The 19,268-nt window shown below is 38.2% G+C and overlaps 1 protein-coding gene across 1 annotated transcript in view; it reads left to right on the plus strand.

Annotated features, from left to right (window-relative positions):
• GPC6 (glypican 6) overlaps positions 1–13,982 on the plus strand; it is a 724,435-nt gene extending 710,453 nt beyond the window's left edge. Inside the window, exon 10 of the mRNA XM_088159818.1 lies at positions 419–13,982. Within this exon, the coding sequence (XP_088015944.1) occupies positions 419–621 (203 nt within the window). The 3' untranslated portion in view covers positions 622–13,982. The remainder of the gene's footprint in view (positions 1–418) is intronic.
• Positions 13,983–19,268: the final 5,286 nt, after the last annotated feature.

A 19,268-nucleotide genomic window follows, 5' to 3' on the forward strand; every position in this document is an offset into this window, starting at 1 on the left:
GTCATTACGTAACTGTAATCTTGGAATACATTCCTAAATTGGCTCTGTTGCAATGACTTGCTGTGGTCTTTGTGCTCTGCGCTGCTGACAACATAAAAAGTCTTTTTCTGTTCCATGAAATTCCAGTTATATAATTGTTTCTTTTGCTTCTCTTCCTTATCTTCATGTTTAATGCATCCAGACACTGAAGGCTTCCCATAATGCCAGCAGTCTGATCCTTTTTCACAAGAGTATTTAATCACCTAATTAAGTCACAGTGGGTTTCATTTGGAAGCTTTAGTGAATGAAATTTAGCACCACCAACACTTCCTCCTTCCCAATGTGTTCATCCCCACTGGGGTGCCAAGTGGAAGGGGAAAAAGGGATGAAAGCTGTAGGCTGTAGCACTCACGCTGTTTCCCTCACTCCTTTGTGCCAGGTGATGAAACCAGTGGCTCAGGCAGTGGGAGTGGCTGCACAGATGACATCTGTCCCACCGAGTTTGATTTCGTCACCACCGAAGCACCGCCAGTCGACTCGGACAGGAGGGAGGTGGAGGCTTCAGCCACACAGCCTGGCTGGACACTGCACACATTGCTCCTCATCTGCCTCAGTCTCGTACTGCAGAGACAGTGGAGATAATCCTGGATCTAGTCAGAGAAACTGTGTTTTAGCTACAGAAACAGCCAACTTTCTTCTTTTCTTATACTCTTGGACTCTTGGACAATGGACCATGCCACAAACACTTGCAGTTTTCTACAAGACAGCAGTATTGCAACCTGCTTCCCATTTTAGTTTTCCCAAAGAGTACCAGGTGCCAGACTGAACTATTTCCTGCTTTTTTCAGATATCTCTGAAGATAATATCCACTCTTGAGAGAATTCTTTCTCAATCCTTTATTACAGGAGACTTTCTGAGCTTCATTTCCTTTTATGCTGCAAAAGGGAAAAAGAATCTTACAGTATGTGTTTTTCCCCAGTGAGAAAATAGACAGGGGAAGAAAACAAGAAAGTTTTCTTTCTGAATCAAGCCTGACTCAAGGCTGCTTCATTTCAACAGAATATCAACAAAACAAAGAAAAGAAAAAAGACAAGAAAGGAACAAAAAAAAAAAAATGCAACCGTTCTTCACTGACAGCCAGGTTTCCTTTAGGAACTTTTGTAGGATGATTCAGGTCATCAGAATGATCACTGTTATAGGGAGGAAGGCTGGATTTATTTTTTTCCCCCAACACTAAAAATGTATGTCTCAGCAGCGAATGTCTTGCACTCCATCTGCCAACCACAACAGATTGGTATGAAGATAGAGAAGCTGAAAAATAAATTTTTCTTTTAGTATGGTAGTAGCTCCACTAGCTTCAGAATGTCATGTTACAGTTGCTTAGGGTTTGAATCTTAATGCCCAGTAAAAATATGAGTAGTAGCATGATTTCACCTAGTTTCTTTTAGGATTTATCCATGTTGTAGAATTGTCAGTTTTCCACTTAGCTCACCACTGTGAGTTCACCAGCCATGATGGTAATGTTAAACAACGCTCTTGACCCCTCATGGGTTCAGACAGAAAATAATCTCTTGTGATGTAATCTTTTTCCTTTTGTTACTGTTCTGACATCGATTAGAACTTTTTGCTACTATGCCCATTATCCTACCAAGACAGCAATTCTCTAATAGACTAACAGCAACAGGATCAATAGTGTGCTTCACACCTAACTACATCTTTCATATCAGTTAGTTTCAGTGTCACAAGGGTTTCTTCTACAAAATTTCAGATCGAACAAATATATAGTACTGACATGGAGATTTCTTTCACTTTTTTAGTCTTAGTATGATCATCTATTTTTATATATATAAATATATATAAATCACAGATTTTAACTTCTTAATTACAAGCTCAGGGTTGACACTTCTTTATAAGAAAAAAAAATGTTTGGTCAACCAACTCTTCTTTTTTTTGCTGCTCTGAAAAGTAACCCTTTAGTGACTGGTGAGCATGAAAATCAAAGAAGAGAATTTTTTACATATCCAGTTGTCCGTTTCCTAACAAGTTTGCAGGTTGGTGGAGAAAACCTCTCTCATGTGTGTGTATTTGGTGGAGGAGGGTGGGGCATGTGAGTTTGTACGATAGACCTAGAGAAGGACATGGATGTTAACTGTGATGGTAATTGTACTTCAGATTCTTCAAGGATACATTGCTTTAATAATCATTGTCTAAATGGTTGTGGTCTGGGATAGAGTTTCCCTAACTTGAATCTGGTCATAAAACCCAAGATGGAAGCTGTTTAAATCCTGGACAAACGTGTATCAACAATTAGATATCAAAATCTTCCTTCTTCTATCAGCCACAGACAAACGATTTTTGGGGCAATTTGGCCTGGTGTTGAAATGATTTGCCAGAAATTTATTTCCTGGTTCTTACATTGACTCTGGAAATGGTATACACAAATTGTGGTAACACTAAAGCCAGCCAACCACATTCCAATTTAACAGCAGAGCAGGTAGATCTTATCCATTGCAATCTCTTTTTCCTGTCAAATTATAATTAGCTATCGATTTAGGCATGAAATTAAAATAGAAAACACACAGCACGTTAGAACAAAGTATACTTAAGCACTTTTACCAAAAAGTATTTACAGTCTATTTATATAATATGTCTCATAACAAAAAAGTATAAGTTTTGAGCCACTTGTATTCAATTCCTTTACTGGCCCATTTTTTTACTTTGAAATATAATGATAGTTAGCATCATAGAATCATAGAAGCACGGAATGGTCTGGGTTGAAAGGGACCTTAAAAATCATCTAATTCCATCCCCCCTGCCTTGGGCAGCAATGCCATTCACCAGATAAAGTGAAGCCTGGCCCTGACAGGTGGTCTGTTCTTCTGGGCCTAGATTAGTATGTCACTGTCTAGATCACACAGGTCTTACATGGCCATAGCAATGCTTCCTACTTCTCCAAAGATTCCCCCTGGAGCAAGTCTTTTGACTGAGAATTTACTGTTTATAGGAAGTTTAAGCCAATTCTCACAGGCTTTTTCTTTTGCCCTGGCACAGCAAGTATCAAGTAGAAGGTCTTTGCTTTTAATTTTTTTTCCTGAACTTGCACAGGCAGCTTTCTAGAAGGAGATCCCTTTAAAAATCTCCCCTGATCCATCTCTTTCTACCCATCTCTACATCCTTTCTACATCCTCAACAACTTTGTTTCAGAAGTGTGATTTTGATTTCTCTGGTTGTGTACTTATTCATTGGTAACTGATTTAATTTCCATCTGATTATTCTGGATCTGAAAGCTTATTGACAGGCAAAAATGTCCAAGCCCTCTGATGCAAGTCCTCTGTTATACTTGTTCCACACTGCTGGTGAAGGAGCTGACGGACTCATCAGGTTTTTGTGTTTGCCTCAGCCCACATGTAGGTGACCTGATGGCTGTTTTCAGCTGGTGCCACCAAGGTGTGTGTCCAGGGTGATGTCATCTATTTGCAGACTTCCATGGACTTTTGGAAAGTAAGAGGGAAAGGGGGATCCCTAAGAACTAGGGGTTCACTGAAAGCGCTCGTCACTGCAGGAACTTGCCCTGCTCTTTTTGAATTGGATCTTATAAACTGCAGCTCAAACAGCACACCAGCTTAATCTTTGCCAAAATGTGATTCTTGAGGGAGTTCTGCCAGAAATTTATGTCTTCCACATTATTAGATCTCCTCTTATTTTCCTACTAGGCATGGTGATATTTTGTCAGGAGACGGAGATGCCTTTGCGTGAAGTACTGTGTATACATTTCTTTAATAGTCCCTAAGGTTGAATACACTCTTCATACATTGCATTTTTCCAAGATTAAGAGAGCTATTAAATCTACAGAGAAAATTAAATTGGGAATGAAGGAGAGAAAATAAAAAGCATTCATGTTCATAAATGTGAGAATCTACATAATTTCCAATTATTCTATTTGCACATCCTTTGCATCCAATAGCTCTTCTTCTAAGGTAATTTTTTGGTGTGCCACAATTTAAATATTTCTCTTCTGTTAGCAGCAGATAAAGTAAGAAATTATAAAGACGACAATTACATGTTCAAGAAAAAGGAGCCAAGTCCTAAGGAAAAGTCCTTTGATTGTGTAAACCCTCTATGCTGCGCAATCTAGAAGCTCTTCACATGTAATGTTCTTTTAAAGTGGAGGCTAATAAAAAATTAGATGCAATAAATTACATGACCATTTATGTAGAGCCCTGTGAGGTTTTTCAGTATTAACTGAATTGCTTTTGTATCATCTCCAAATTTTTCATGTTCAGTGTACTGCGGATTTTTCTACTGATGACTCAATACATAGCACTGTAAATGCAGTGCAAACTACCTGGACTCTGAGCAAACTTAGGCATTTCAAAAAAAGACAATCAGAAGAATATTTTAAAAGAGGATAGCGATTTCTTGCAAAAGAGAAGAGGAAAGGAAACTGTGCCACGGTGTGCTAGTGAGGGTTGATCTATCCCAGTTCCCTAAGACCCATCATAGACCTCTGTCCACGGAAAGCTCTGAAAAATCTGAGTCTCAGATGCACAAAATCATCCCAGTTCTCTGGGATTTTTAGGAAGAATGATTCTCACAGACATGTGAACCAGTTTGACCTGCTTCCATGCAAAATGGCTTTACTGTGACTGAGCACTGGTACAGATTGCTCAAAGAGGCTGTAGAGTCTCCCTCACTGGAGAATATTCAAGAACCATCTGGACACAATCCTGTGCCATGTGCTCTGGGATGACCCTGCTTGAGCAGGGAGGTTGCACCAGATGACCCACTGTGGTCCCTGCCAGCCTGACCCATTCTGTGATTCTGTGATTCTATGAGCTGGAGCTTTTCTTGGGAGGCGGACTCTATGTGCAGTGTCTCAGCAGGCAGCAGTTGCCTTCAGTTAACTATCTGATTCTGAATCATTATCAAATGTAACTATACTTATTCACTGAAACTTTTATTACTTCAGCATAAAAAATAAATTACAGCACTGATGCAAGTTGTGTTTTTTGTTTTTAATTTGCTCCCAAAGGTAACTCATTAAAACTGAATACAGAAAATTTTAGAATGATTTTGCAGGTTTCTATAGATTTCATTATGGATATTAAGAAGAAATCCACATTTCAAAGACCACGAAACTATGTTTACTGTATTAGCCCACAAATGTTCAAGCCTTCTAGAGGAGAATGGATAGATTTAACAACAGTGGAATGTTACATAAAGTTGAAAAAAGACATAATTTTAAAGGGAATTCAGCAGTCAAAGGCTAAGTCGTAGTGTCAGTACTGAGATTATGTTGTCAAAACATAATAGACTCAGCAATGCCTACTTTCAGGAAAAATAGGGCAGGTGATGCGCTGAGTATGACAATGTTTTCATTACAACTACTCAGATGGACTGTGAGGATCATATTAATATGAGTAATTATGACCCTTTTTGGATAAAATAATGATAAAGACCAGAGTACCATGGTATGCGAAGGATAAATGTTATGATAGTAACAATTTCCTCCTCTGTTAAACAGTATAGGAGACATAATGGAGAATGAAAAACTTTTATTTTTAAAATAAAGTTCTAAGATCAGATGAGTGATGGTCTCAAATCAATTTAGTCAGAACATTTTGCAAAAGTCTGTCCTATTCAAATCTGCTGACCAATACAACCAAACAAACTTGAGGATAATTTGCCAATGTAACATGAGGTGCTCGCCTACAGTATCTACTTACTTTTTCTACCTAGCTGAGTATATAGTTTATGATTCTGATTGTGCATCATATGAGGTCATAAACAGACTTGTGCATTGCACCTGTGTGAAATCCTGGTGCCATGACAAAGCAAATGAGAGCTTTGTGTTAACAAGGGTTTTGACTATAATCAAGGAGAAGAGAATAAGTCCCTTTTTTTCTAGAAGCTGTTCATATGTGGTTTATTTCTGACTCTTAATAAAACAACAACACTGTCCACAAAAGAAGTGACGTTACCATTGTCACCTGCAAGTATTTAAACTTTACTCCAAAGCAGTTGCAGTATTTCTGCCTGGTTTCCCCACAGCCAAGGTCTCTGGACTGTCCAGGAGTGCAAGAAAGTCATATGTATTTGCCCATAGCTTAAAGTCTACACAGTTAAATCAAATAATTTCAAGAAAATGGGTTGGTATTTCAGTCAGCTCTTATTTCACCTTTATATTTAATTATGTAGCATTGATAATCAACAATATAACACACCTGAAAGGCTTTTGTTTCACATCAATGAAAAAAACCTTCTTCCTTTTCCTTCTTTATTCTGGCACTAAGAAATCTGTGTGGCTTAATACTTAAAGCAGTTGGCAGCATCTGGTGTGTAATTTACTTACTAAACTCGGAACAGCTGCATTACTAAGAGGAGTTGTCTTTTTCTTGAGAGGGAATAGGGAAAGAGTGTGTCCATTTATCATTAGCAAAAAAGATGTACAGAATGTCGACTATTTATCTTAGATACAGCAGAGGTCCATCTGTCAGCATTTCTGAAGATGTTTTAAAGTCAAATTTCCAGGGAAGACAAATCTACTCCCACTGAAACATAAATCAGCATGATTTTCTTCCATGAAAATAACACAAAATACGTGGCTTTCCCTTCCAAGTATTGAGGAAGTTAGAAAGAAATTTGACTTCTCCAAAGTGGGAAGCTAGCCATTTAGACAACTCTCCTTCTCTCATCTTCTGCAGCTCTTTTGTTGCTCTCCAGGGCTCTCCTGAGCCCCCACACAGATTGTCTGAAGCAAGGAGCCTCCTGGGTAAGCAAGTTGTCCCTGCCAACAATGGAGTTTGTTTTTCCAAGGTGATAGAAAGACAGCTGAGGAATGAGTCAGGGCAGAGTGGCTTCAACAGTGAGAACCAGCAGATATATATGACTGGGGATTAACAATAAAATCAGGTGAGGGACAGCTGGAGCTTCTCACATCTTAGCTCTTCTTTTCTTCTTTTCTCACATCCAGCTCTTCCTTTCAACCTACTGCCTGTGGATTTTCAGCATAGTCTGATTATAACCATCTACTCATGGACATAGCAAAGGCATAAACATTGCTGCACAAGCCAGCAGTGCTTTGGTAGTCTGCTGCAAAGTTTCTCTCTCTTTTCATTTTCCTGCTAGACTGTCTAATTCTGTATCTTTCAGAGTCTGAGGAAGAGCTTAGTACCTAAAACAGATTTCTGTGCGCCAATAGTCCAATTTTCATTTTTAAAAAGTGTTATTTAGGCACAAAAGTTGTTCACATGTCTTATAAAAATTATTCCGTTTCTCTATGCATCTAGTGAGTCTTCTCCAGCCTGAAAATGACACTCAAAGGAGGCTTTGGAAAAAGCCCAAACTCCATTAACCCTCTAAGTTTCTTAGAGGTCTCCCATGTTCCACTAAATATCCCAAATACCAGGTTACAGGTGGACAGTGCTTCTTCTCATTCCTCCTCTCCTCACTCCTCACCACAAAGTACTATCCTGGCCTTGAAAATCTTTCAAAATAAGAATTTCATAATTTCAGCCAGTAAATTTAATTTTTTTCCCCATATCTGTATTTCCTGATGATAAATAATTCTAACTAATCCTTCCTGTATGCCACACGACCTATCTATCTAATCAGTGTGGCTATGACAATTTTCTTCTCCAGGCTGAACTGTCTTTTCTGTCATTTTTAGCTCACTGGATTTTCTATCTCCTGTCACCAGATTTCTGTGCCTTTGGTAGAAACTAAAGCTTCTATTTTCAGACAGAGGAAGTAGCAACAGGGAGATTTGGTTCACTTATTTGGGAGGTTCTATTGGGCTTTATCAAACTCCACCTTTAGCTTTTATTCCCTATTCTAAATATGCTTGTCTGGGTGTATGTTCTTGATTATCTGACATAAATCCTGCTGACTCTTTTTTCCATCTACAATTAGAGCTTATAGACTATGTTTTGGGTTGTTCATTGTGGCAAAATTCTACTTCTTCCTTATAACTGTAGCCTGAAATTTCTGTTTTGTTATTGTCTGGTATGCTGATGAGCCAGCAAGGCCAATGCCAAAGAACTTGTGGATTTTCTATTGCAAGATTAACTGAATGGGCAACAACTTCTGGAAACAATTCATACTGCTTCTGTAATTATTTTGAGGTCTGCTGTTGGGTATTTTTTATTTCATTTTATTTTATTTTAACATTGTAGGCTTCATTTCATTTACTTCACACATCAACCACATGTATATTATGTTGTTCACATGTAATGTAACTACAGATAAATTGTTTCAGTCTTTAGATCAGACAGAAGGTTTCTAAGCAGCCGGTTGGATTTTAGGAGGTTTTTTTTTAAGAGCTACAGAGTGATGATCAGTCTCAAAAATTTGCCCAAAGAGTAGTCAGAGGACTTCAGATTTCAACTTCATGCTATTAATTGCGTTTGAGACTTCAAATATTTTGTAAATAATTTGTGAATACGTGTGTGTACTTGAGAGGGGAGAAGGGAGCATTTGCATTTCTGAAATATTCTGATGTTTCTTTTCAACTTCTGCCTAATCTGAACACAAATCTACAAATGAGGAATTCGTATTCAGATGTTCAGGGAAGCCAAACTAAATCAATTGATGGACATTTATAGACAGAGTGCCCCTTGGTAACTTTTTTTTGCTGATGAGCAACATAATTTAATTTCCAATACCAGTTTTGTTATATTCATCAAATTCAAAGAAAGGGTGTTGTTTAAGTAGGACAGATTTCTTGATTTGGGTATCAATTGACATTTATACATGTTTGTTAAACTTTTATGACTCCAGACATATGAACATTGCTTGAAAGCATGCAAATTGTTAGCTCTGGTTTTTATGTTGTATTTCTAGATTAGTATTAACATAGCTAAATGTGAATTTATAGGGATGATATTTGAATGCAAATCAAGTTTAGAATAGAATTAGTTTTATAAAGAAACGAAGTTGGGTTGAAAAATATTATTTAACTTTAAACCTGCTTTTCTACTGATCTGGTTCTAACATTTCAGCTTAATCTGGCACAACAAAAATCCAAACCCAGTTTTTAGCTCATACCTGAAACTAAATGGTAGTTTCGAATTTGGGGGTTTCCAATCAAAATGAAAGTTAGAGAAAAATCCCAAGTTCTCCCATCTCCAAGCACTACTTACAAAGATAGAATATTTAGCAGCATATGGCCATGTGTGTGTGTTATATATAGTAGTATATCAAGGCAGAGTTTGAACTTTTAAGGGAAAGATTCTTTATGGCTTTGTAACTTCAGAGAAGTATTGTACCACAGAAATAGTCAGAAATAAAAAAATATATACAATTGTTTTGATACATTTGTGAAATAGGTTTCAAAGAACCTGATATTTTTTGTGCAAAATGCCTTAAATCACTTTATGTAGGGCTAATGCAATTGAATTTATTTCTGTATATAGCCTTTTATAGTAAATACTTCGGATGCAACGCTTTTCTTTCCACTGCAATCATATACGGCCTTATAATTACTAACTATAACAGAGACACAATGAAAGCTCTGCTTTGTTAGCTGTGAATGCACTTTCAGTCCACTTGTAGACTGAGAGCTTGGAAACAAGAAGTAGTGACAGTGCCAAGAGCACCAAGACCTTCCTGATGGGCAATGCCTACATTCTCTCGGTCCTTTGCAACTGAGTCTTTCTTTTTCCTCTCATGCCATCTGTCTTCATGAAAATCATCTGTGACTTAGGGCCTCAGATCATCCCACCCAGCACTTCAGGGAGCACATTGTCTTTGTAGATCTCTACAGTCTGTCAGCAGAGATGGACACCTCTATACCTGGGAAGGGGCTTACATCCCTTCCCAGCATAAGCTGCCTGGGATGACAAAGTTTGTCATGTAGAAATCTCACTTAAGTGCCTGGAGGTAGATGCCACTAGTGAGACAAAAGGTCCGAACTTCACCCAGACTCTCTCCTGTGCTTTTTTTTTTGTTGGCCCAGTGATGCTTCTTCTTCACTACAGGGCTGGAGTGAGGAGCCTGGAGAGGAATTCCACCTGGAGAAGTCACAGTACAATGGCTTTGTTTCTGGGTCAAACCAGCCCTGGTGTAACCAGATGTACAACCAACATGCATTTGTTGTTCTGAATGCTGCCTGATGCTGCTGTGTTTGTACTCTTACTTATAAGACATTGAAACCAGTCAAATATCCTAGTTTCAAACAGGAGAGGAGACTGCTTTCAATGAACAGATGCACAAGGGATGTAGCTCAAACAGGTCTTTTCTGAAATCCCAGATGTCTTGGTAAGGCTGGTAAAAGCAGTGCACAGGGCTAAAGCCAGCTCAGAGAGTTAGCAAGGATTATGATGCACATGGCCAAAGGACAGAAAACAAATTAATGCAGTGCCTCAAAGAGTGAGGAACTGCGATAAAGATACCCTTTGGGTTTAATCATTAATGCACTTAGTTGTGTGTCAGTCTCAGCCCTTACTGCATCAGTGAAAGGAAAATAAACATCTAAGAGGTCGGTAGTGAGAGCAAGGTTAATATCTACAGGTTAATGCTGACAAACCACTAACACACATCTTTAAAAGCAGCTGAGTGGTATGACAGAAATAATTTGTTAAAAGCTGAACAATAATCAAGCACAGCTTCATCTGTATCCCCCTCCATCTCTTGAGGCTCCATAAAGAGAAAAATCATTTTTGTTCCCCAGAATACTTCTGGGGGGTTGGTACTTGAAATGTGGCACAAACCAAAAGCCGTAGCTATGAAGCACCCATTTCAGTCCCATATTCTGGACCTCCTGCTCTTCCATTTTGTTTTCCTTTTGAATTTCTGAGAATAGTATATGCACACAGTGCATGTGAGGATGCATCTCTCTCCCTGTATGCACATTTACATATGCATATACATGCATATATATATGAATCTCTACAAATACAGCCACAGACCAGTAAATTTCAAGCACATATGCTGTAAGAGAGTATTGGAAAAGCTCAATTTACCACAATACTTGACACAGACCTAATGAGAAGAGTTCCAGGCAGGGACTTGTGCTTTAAATATGTTTATACCTTGTGTTTCTATAAGTGATGCTGGAATTTTCTGATATAACTGGAAAAGAGTGAGCCTAAAGAACTTAATTTGGCAACATCTGCTGCTACTAGTAAGGAACACATAAAACCAACAACTTTCCAGATAAAAATAGCAACTTAGATGGTATTTTGGGGCTTTACTGATATAAATTTCTTTATTCTTTGGTTTCTATTTGTGCACAAAAAAAACTCCTATAGAAGCTTACCAAGGTGTTTTCAGAACCCCTACTTCATTTCTTCCCTTCACAATAATTGTTAAATGATGACTCTTCTACATTTATAGAAGTATATTTTTTAAAAAATTAGTTGGGTAGAATACCAGTGATCAAAACTGTCATCCTAGTTGGGGGTTTTTTAAAAAGTGAATTCATAACGCATGGAAAGTAGCTCTTACTTCTAATGATGTCATCTGGCCCCCCTTAACTGAATCACAGATTTATGATCATACTGCCACTGTCCATCACCCAAGAATGACATGACACAATACCCGATGGATTACCCTGCAGCAATTGGGTCTTTTTCATTTCTTTATTCTCCACATACTTTACTCCAGGAAGTTTTGATTAGTAGAAATGCATTCAGATTTCCCTGTGGATAAAAAGAAGGGAAGTGTTTGACATTTTCCAGGCAATCTCAGATAGTGCTGCTCAGCCCATTGCTTTTCCATTTCCCCCTGAGTCTTTACTAAGTCCAATGAACAACAGCTAATGTGGTTTTCACAAAACAATGATCAGTAATGTAAATACCATTTCTTCCCTCAAGATTTATAATGAATTCTGTGTTTCTTAAGCTTGTTTCTCTCACAGTTTTTCATGTTAAGGATGATATTTGGAAATCACAGAACAGTTAAAATATAAACCATTGTGTTTCTGTTCATTAGTAAGGAAAGTTTGACTGCAGGGATATTTTGTTGGCAGGGTTGTATTAACAGTCATTTACATGCATATATATATGTGTGTGTGTGTAGAGCTGCACCTTCTTCTTTCATATACCTTAAAATTACTACCAGATAATGAATGTCCTCCTATTGAACTCTTTTTTTGTATTGCATCTTCCTGAAATATAGACATTAGAAGACTTTGCTGCTCAGCCAAGGCAATTTTGCCCGCTGCAATATTATGTTATTAGACAAAGGCATTTGAAAAAGCCATACATTTTATTTTCTAAATCAATACTTCTTTTGCAGCCTACTGAAAAATCCTTTTTTAGTGCTTACAACTTATCTGAGAGCTAGAATAGGATTGTAATATTCAGTAACAGACTGAAACAATAAGTAGCACTCTTAAAGATTAATTTTATTTGCCCTGCCTTTTGCCTGTAAAAGTTATCCACATAATGCTTTTCAGACAGATTGTACCTTGTTAGTTTCCCTGCTTCATAGTACACATATATTAAGGAATATGTATTTCCATTGGCAACAGTGTAAGGCAAGTTATTTCTCTAATAGTGTTATTCTACTGTTTATTCATGTGCATATTTTAAATTTGCAATGGCTTGTTGGAAAGTCTAATTGATTGTCACTGACTACTAGCCAGAGTTTTCTTTTGTTAAGACACCATTACAGGAAATTCTGATCATTACATGAGAGTTCACTTCTGATTGTTAGATCTAAATTATATTCTTTTCAAAATCACAGCAAAGTCCTTATCAATGAATCTCCACAAAAACATTGTGTTAAAAATGTCAGAAAACACAGTTTTTCCAGTTGTCTTCATAATAAGAAATAAACATATTTTCTAAGTTAAACAAGAAGATATATTGACCTTTATATGAATCTTGCCATAACTGGCAAAGCATTAGAATATAGAACCCACGATTCACTAATTGCCCGTGCAGAGAGAGCAATAGCTCAGCTAAAAAATACCAGATTGCTCGTCAGGGAGGTTTTATTGATGTAACACACAAAGTCATTTGCAGACCATCTACTATAGGTATCCAGTTGCAGCAACTACTGTGAGATGTGACATCAAGAAAGCAAAGAGAGAATCAAACTCTCTGCTTCCCAGTGCCATGAGATTTCAACTGTCTATCCAATCAACAGACAGAAAGAGGGAAACACGTTCTTTCTACAGGCTGTAGCTACATATACTCTATGTTGCTCTGACTTCTCTGTGTTGACAGTAAAGAGTATTCTTGGTCTGGCAGCATGGCATGACAAGCTCTGTGAATGATTCATTACCATCTTCAGCTTAGAAACCTTTAAATACATGCAGAATGCCATAGTAGGTGGTTTGTGCTCAGCCCATTAATCCTAGAAATAGGTGATCAGAAGTAGTTATTTTTGGTGAGGTAACTAAGTGTATGGATGAAGACTTCCCAATGTAACTCATTTAAATTCAAAGTTTAGAAGTGTTCCAGCAACCTGGACAATGTAATTTATGCTGTGTGAGGACTATGCAATGGAGGATCAGAAACACCTTCCCCAGCCTCTCTGGTCCTCCTCCCAGTGAAGCTAGTGAGAGTTTGCCATTGGCTCCAGTACCAGGAAAATCACATCTAACTATTTGGATACTAACCATTTAAATCTGTGTTTATATCCTCGGTGTCTATCTCTCAAACAACACTAGTGACACTTACTAGGTCGTAATTACAACAGAAATAAAGTGTGGGACTATCTTTTACACTGTTACTTAATATTCAGTACTGTATGTATATATCTACTTGACACCTCAGTGAAGACTTTGACATGCCTTATTCATTCTAGTTATTTTTATGGTATTGGTTTTGTTAGATTGCTTTCCCATAATAAAGAATAAAACTATAACTGTTCTGACTTAAAATTGTCCAATTCATTTTTATCTAAGCTTTGTTAAATCTAAATCATGTTCATCTGTTCTTCTCATTCTCATCACCCTTCACTCACACTAGGAAGGCAATGTATATTGGTGGTTTAAAAACAGGTATTTGATATTCTCTGATGGACTACAATAAATATCTGAAGTAAGTACCTGCCTCATGTCTTGTGGTTTCTTGTCTGCAGAACGAAAAGTGCTCTCTGCAGACCAGCAGTGTTAATCCTATGATTGTCAGCTACTGGAGAATCATGAGGTAAAATGGATCTTTAAAATAACTTATGAGGATCTCATTCTACAGCATTCTTTTTTCAGCTATATATATGTGCCAGACATATTCCCCTAAAATCTGCCAGAGAAGTGAAAACATTGTGGAACTGTCCAAAGTCATGACATCTAAGGATAAATTTCAGGCAAGAGTCCTTTATTTATTCTTTTGCAAAAGGTGAGATCTTTCTATGTCTATATATAAAGTACTTCTAAAAATTATATTGATTGTTATTTTTACTTACTTATTAGCTCTAAGTCAATCATATTAGGAGTTAATTTAATGGTAGTATTTTATTGAAAGTGTTGAACACCTTTTTTTTTTGTTTGTTTGATTGCTTTTGGGGATTTGTTTGTTTGTGTTTGGTTTTGGTTTTGTTTTTGCGTAAGACTGCCCATGATCCTGCAGTCTTAAAATAAATCAATCTTGGTCTTTAAGAAATGTGGGATCTGGCAAATTAGAGGGGTCTCTTTCTCCTTTTTACTTTGGCTAATTCTAATTCTTTCAGTGGAGTCTAAGATTTCATACTGGGTTTTCAAACTGTCAGTGCAGCCTCTTTAAAGGCTTAATTAGTTTTAAGGGGTTTGTTCAGATGCCTACATATTGCTGTCTGACATCACTTGAAACAGTTTAAGTTAGCCAAGGCATCTGCCCAGAGCCAGCAGACATGACACAGGACCTGCATAGCCCTGCATCCTTCCAGACTGGCAATTAATTGTCCAGATTGAATGGTCTTGAGAACCTTGACTGAAACTAAAGGCCTAAGTTCAGGTAAGAGAACCAATTTCCTAAATTCAGGTGAGCTGAATCCACTTTACCCTGGTACAAACCTGGATTTGGGCGAACTGTACCTCACCCTGAGAAGGGTTTAGTTACCTAAATAAAGGCAGTTTTGCCATTTTGGGTATGGCAGGGTTTGGTTCAGCTGCCTCTGTTTACATCTTCTAGCCCCACTGCCTTGGATTTTCCAGGATATATCAAAGAGCACTGGACACTTTTGTGAGGCTCATTGAGTCGTGGCTTGCTTTGCATTCAAGATATCTGTGCAGCTGGCAAATATGCAGAGCAGCAGGGAATCCATGGTTTCCTGGGATAGCAGCTGGAGCCAGCATGGCACACGAAGCATCTCCAGTGGCAGCACCTTACCTGCCTCTGGCTACCCTCACCAGCTCTCCGAGACAGAGGAAGCCTGACACCTTCTGGGCGTGTCTGTCACTGAACTGAGAGAAACCTGCTCATTCTAGAAAGGATTCTGTGAAGAAATTGAGTAGGGCTGGGAAATGTACTCGTTTCTTTAGTGTGGGCTGCCCCATCCTAGACCAAAACAATGAGTTTTCAAGGAGGAGAAAAAATACTTTATGGTGTTCAGCCTCTGAAGAAGGATGAAGAATGATTTCCAGCTTCTAATAATTTTGTAGTATTCTTTATCTTATTAACACAAGACAAACCTTGCTCTGCATGTTTCTTGATGAGGTGAAAACAATCACTTGTCATAGAAGAGTTTAGTTTAAATTAAATTTAAAATTCTGGTATTTCCTTGAAGAGACATTACCTGAACCAGTGCATAGAGTCTTCTGTGAATCATGAAAAATCTGACAACGAATAACTTCTTGTAATTATTATTCCTTTCCTGTGCACCTACAAGAAGATTCTGTTAATTAATAGTGCCTTGCTTTAAATCCTGCTGGAACAGAACAAAAATGTGAATTGCTAGGGATTTGATTCTGTTAAGTGTCAAAAATTTACCTGCCTATTCAAACATCACTGAATCCTTTAGTCTAAAAATACTTTCACAGCTATTTTCCCTGCCAAACTTTTAATATTTTTTCCATGACTGTATGAAATATTGCAAGTCTATTTTGATTCTTTTGTCTCATCAGAATGCAAATAAAATTCAAGGAGAATGGAATGTGAGAAAGTATTTCAAAATGTGAAAATAAAACCACCTAACTGTTTGAAAACAACAGATGCTTTTATTTGAATGGCAAGTAAAGGTTCTGGTCGGTTCTTTTACAAGTTAGAGATTATATTTGAACACCAGCCTTAGCACTGAAATTATATTGATATACTAAATTCTGAGGCTTTGCTGAATTTATTAGCACTCTCTTGGTTTAATACACTATTGAACCAAATATTACATTTGCATCTGTGAAATGCTTATCAGGTAGTGTCTATAGCAAGCATTAATAAATCCAAAGAGTGTTGACATTAATCCAGGGAAAACAGTGGCCTAAGAAAATGTTTTCTGATGCATAGCTAAGCTTAGGCATACCAGCGAGCCATCAGATACAGATTCCCAGCTAATATAAAGAATGTGCAGGTGTCGAGTTCCTGCAATATGAGGTAAATGTAAAAAAGCTGCCCTGGGATTTAGATCTGCCTGAGGAATGATGTTGTCTTACAAAGAGAGGGATGATGGCCCATTTTTGAGCAGCTCATGTGATGGATGATGCTCAGTCCTGCCGTCAGCTTCACCTGTCCAAGCCCTGCCCACGGGAGGGAGCAGAGGGCTGGGCAGCCCACGCAGGCAGGAGCTGTGTGGACAGGGCAGTGAGGGAGCATGAGGGACAGGACGGGCTTGGAGAAGAGACCAGCCTACTGCAACAAAACATCATTGATACTTACAGTTACTTCAAATATATTATTTTGTGAGATAAGGAGCGTGGGAGAAAGAGGAGAGTAAAATGAAAGAAGTCCAAGAGCTACAGAATAATGGAATTAAGAGGAAAGATTTGAGCTGAGTATCAGTAAAAATATCCTTATAGCGAAACAGATAAAGATGCCTAGTCTGGCTCCCGATTTTAATTTTTGTGATAAAGTTTTTCTTTTTTCTGGTTAATTATTTTCTTCAATGATGTATTTATTCAGTTTTGATAGAGATATTAATTAATTCAAAACAATCAATAAAATAATAAATACAGAAATTTTTCACACACTATTAGATGCTAAAAACTTCCATCTTTCAACTGTAACCCCGACTATACTTAAAATAGCAGAGTATACATGATACAAATGGCTAGTACATGTGAGACAACTCTTTGTGCTACTCAGTTTTGGATGTCTCTTTAAAATACAGCCTAGGTTTAAGCATCAGTCTACTTTCCCCCACTAGAATGAATATTAATAGATAAGTTAGAGGAGAGCGAAATAGATATATTTGACAAGGAAGGCAGAAAGAGCCAAAAGGACGAGTTAAGCAATGTGGAAGAGAGGAGGGAGACTGGAGAAATCTCTGGAGGAACAAACAGAAGTGAAATCTCTGGGCACCTCCCAGCAGAAAACAGAACTGGGACAATCCTGCACTGCAATGCAAACATGCTAGAAATTATACTGGATTATTTTTTCTTTCTTTCCCCAACTGTTGTTCCCTGAAACACTGAAATATTTGAGAGACTCCTCCCTGAAACAATTTCAAAGGTCTTTAACCATGCCACAGGCACAATTGAAAACTAAGGGATTCTATTCTAGGGCAAGTAGCTCCACTACACATTCCATGAAATGTGTAAGGAAAAAAGTCTGACATTCCCTGGCTGCAAATTGAATTTACTGACACTTTTCAGGCAAAGGCAATATTCCAAGTAGTCATTTTGTTGCTCAATAAATTCCCATTCCCACTCACTTTGCTCTGTAAAACCTGCCCCAACCTTGCTTCCAAATGAAATAAATCATGGAATATCAGAGAAAAGAGAGAGCAATTTTGTGAAGTGCTACTAGAGATGGGTTTTCCAGACAAAAACCATACCAATATTGAGAGACTGACAGCAACTAAAGCAAAAATGAGCATGAGACAGGCTGTCGTGATGAGCTGACACAAATTCATCTGTCTGAACAGCACAATTAAGTATACATCACTAAAACACAACTAGCAATCCCCAGACCAAGCTAAAAAATTTAGATATAGGCAAGGCTGAAATGAAAAGTACCACTTTTTCCTTCTCTTTTCAATTTTAAGTAGAAATATACCTTTTATCTTTATGTTTGTCTGTCCTAGCACAGCCACCAGGGTATACTTCTTTCTTACCAGCAGGTAGACATAGTGTAAATGAGCACTGAGCTCTGCAATCTCTCTCTATATGTGTCATGTCCCTGATAAAATATATTTATTTGGGGGATTGATTTTAAAAGAACAATTTCTATATTAAAACAAATGCTTTCACTGTTTTTGCAAAATCAACTTATCCTAAAATTACACGTGGAAAATGTTGGAGGAAAACAAAGGGCTTTTCCTTCTGTTAAAAAGATTCAGGTTTTTCTTTCCTTGGGAAGGATTGTGCTTTGCCTTCACAAGTGGTGTTTTTCAAAGCTCTGAGCTGAATTCTAAATCCACGGGGCTTGGCACAGGGAGTGGGGACCAGCAGAGCATGCTGAGCAGGGGGGCACCTGTGAACCACGGACCCGGTTGTTGGGGTCGGTGCTGACTCCTGTGAGTAGGTTTGATGTGCATCTGCAAGGGATGAGCACATCCCTTCTCCTGGCAGTGCCCTGGCCCTGCACAGCCCACTGCAGCTCTCTGGCAAGGTCTCTCCATCCTGAGCAGCTAATGACCACGGGATGGCAGCATGAAAGAAAGTGAAAAAGTTTTGCTTATACAAGCTGGGCTGGAGTTTGGAAGTCTCTGGCAAAAATGAGAAGGAAACCCAATGAAGAAGGTTTAATAAGCACTTCAGGCTCTATCTGGAATTGGTGGCAACTAGCCCCAACAAAGACAGTCACCAGCCTTACTGCTGACAAGAACAGCTTCTGAGTATTTAACATGTTTGCCATTGTTAACCCAAGCAGAGGAGGCAACTGTAAAACTCTTACAGATACTTGAACAATAATGCCTCCACATAAATATGAAGCCACTGAAAGTGTTTTCAAGTAGAAGGCATGCAGAAGGGGGAAAAAATGAAAGAAACCTCAGGAGACCTTCTTCTAAGTCAAAAATAAAAAAAAAATCTGGTAAGAGACAGAATAGACCAAACAGAGATGGATGTCAGGGAAACAGGCCTGGAAGCAGCCTGGGTGCAGCAATGAAATCACACAGTGAAGGAAGCTGCAAGGAAGATTTTGTGGCCTTACCACTGAACATTTAAGCATTTGTCTCCCAGTCATAAATCCCCATAACACAATTCACCATTTCCAGAACAGACAGCTGAGCTCTCTGCTGCACAGCCACAGAAAATCAGGAACCACAGA

The sequence above is a fragment of the Sturnus vulgaris genome, chromosome 2 (genome assembly GCF_052056855.1).
Source record: "Sturnus vulgaris isolate bStuVul1 chromosome 2, bStuVul1.hap1, whole genome shotgun sequence".
Taxonomy (NCBI): domain Eukaryota; kingdom Metazoa; phylum Chordata; class Aves; order Passeriformes; family Sturnidae; genus Sturnus; species Sturnus vulgaris.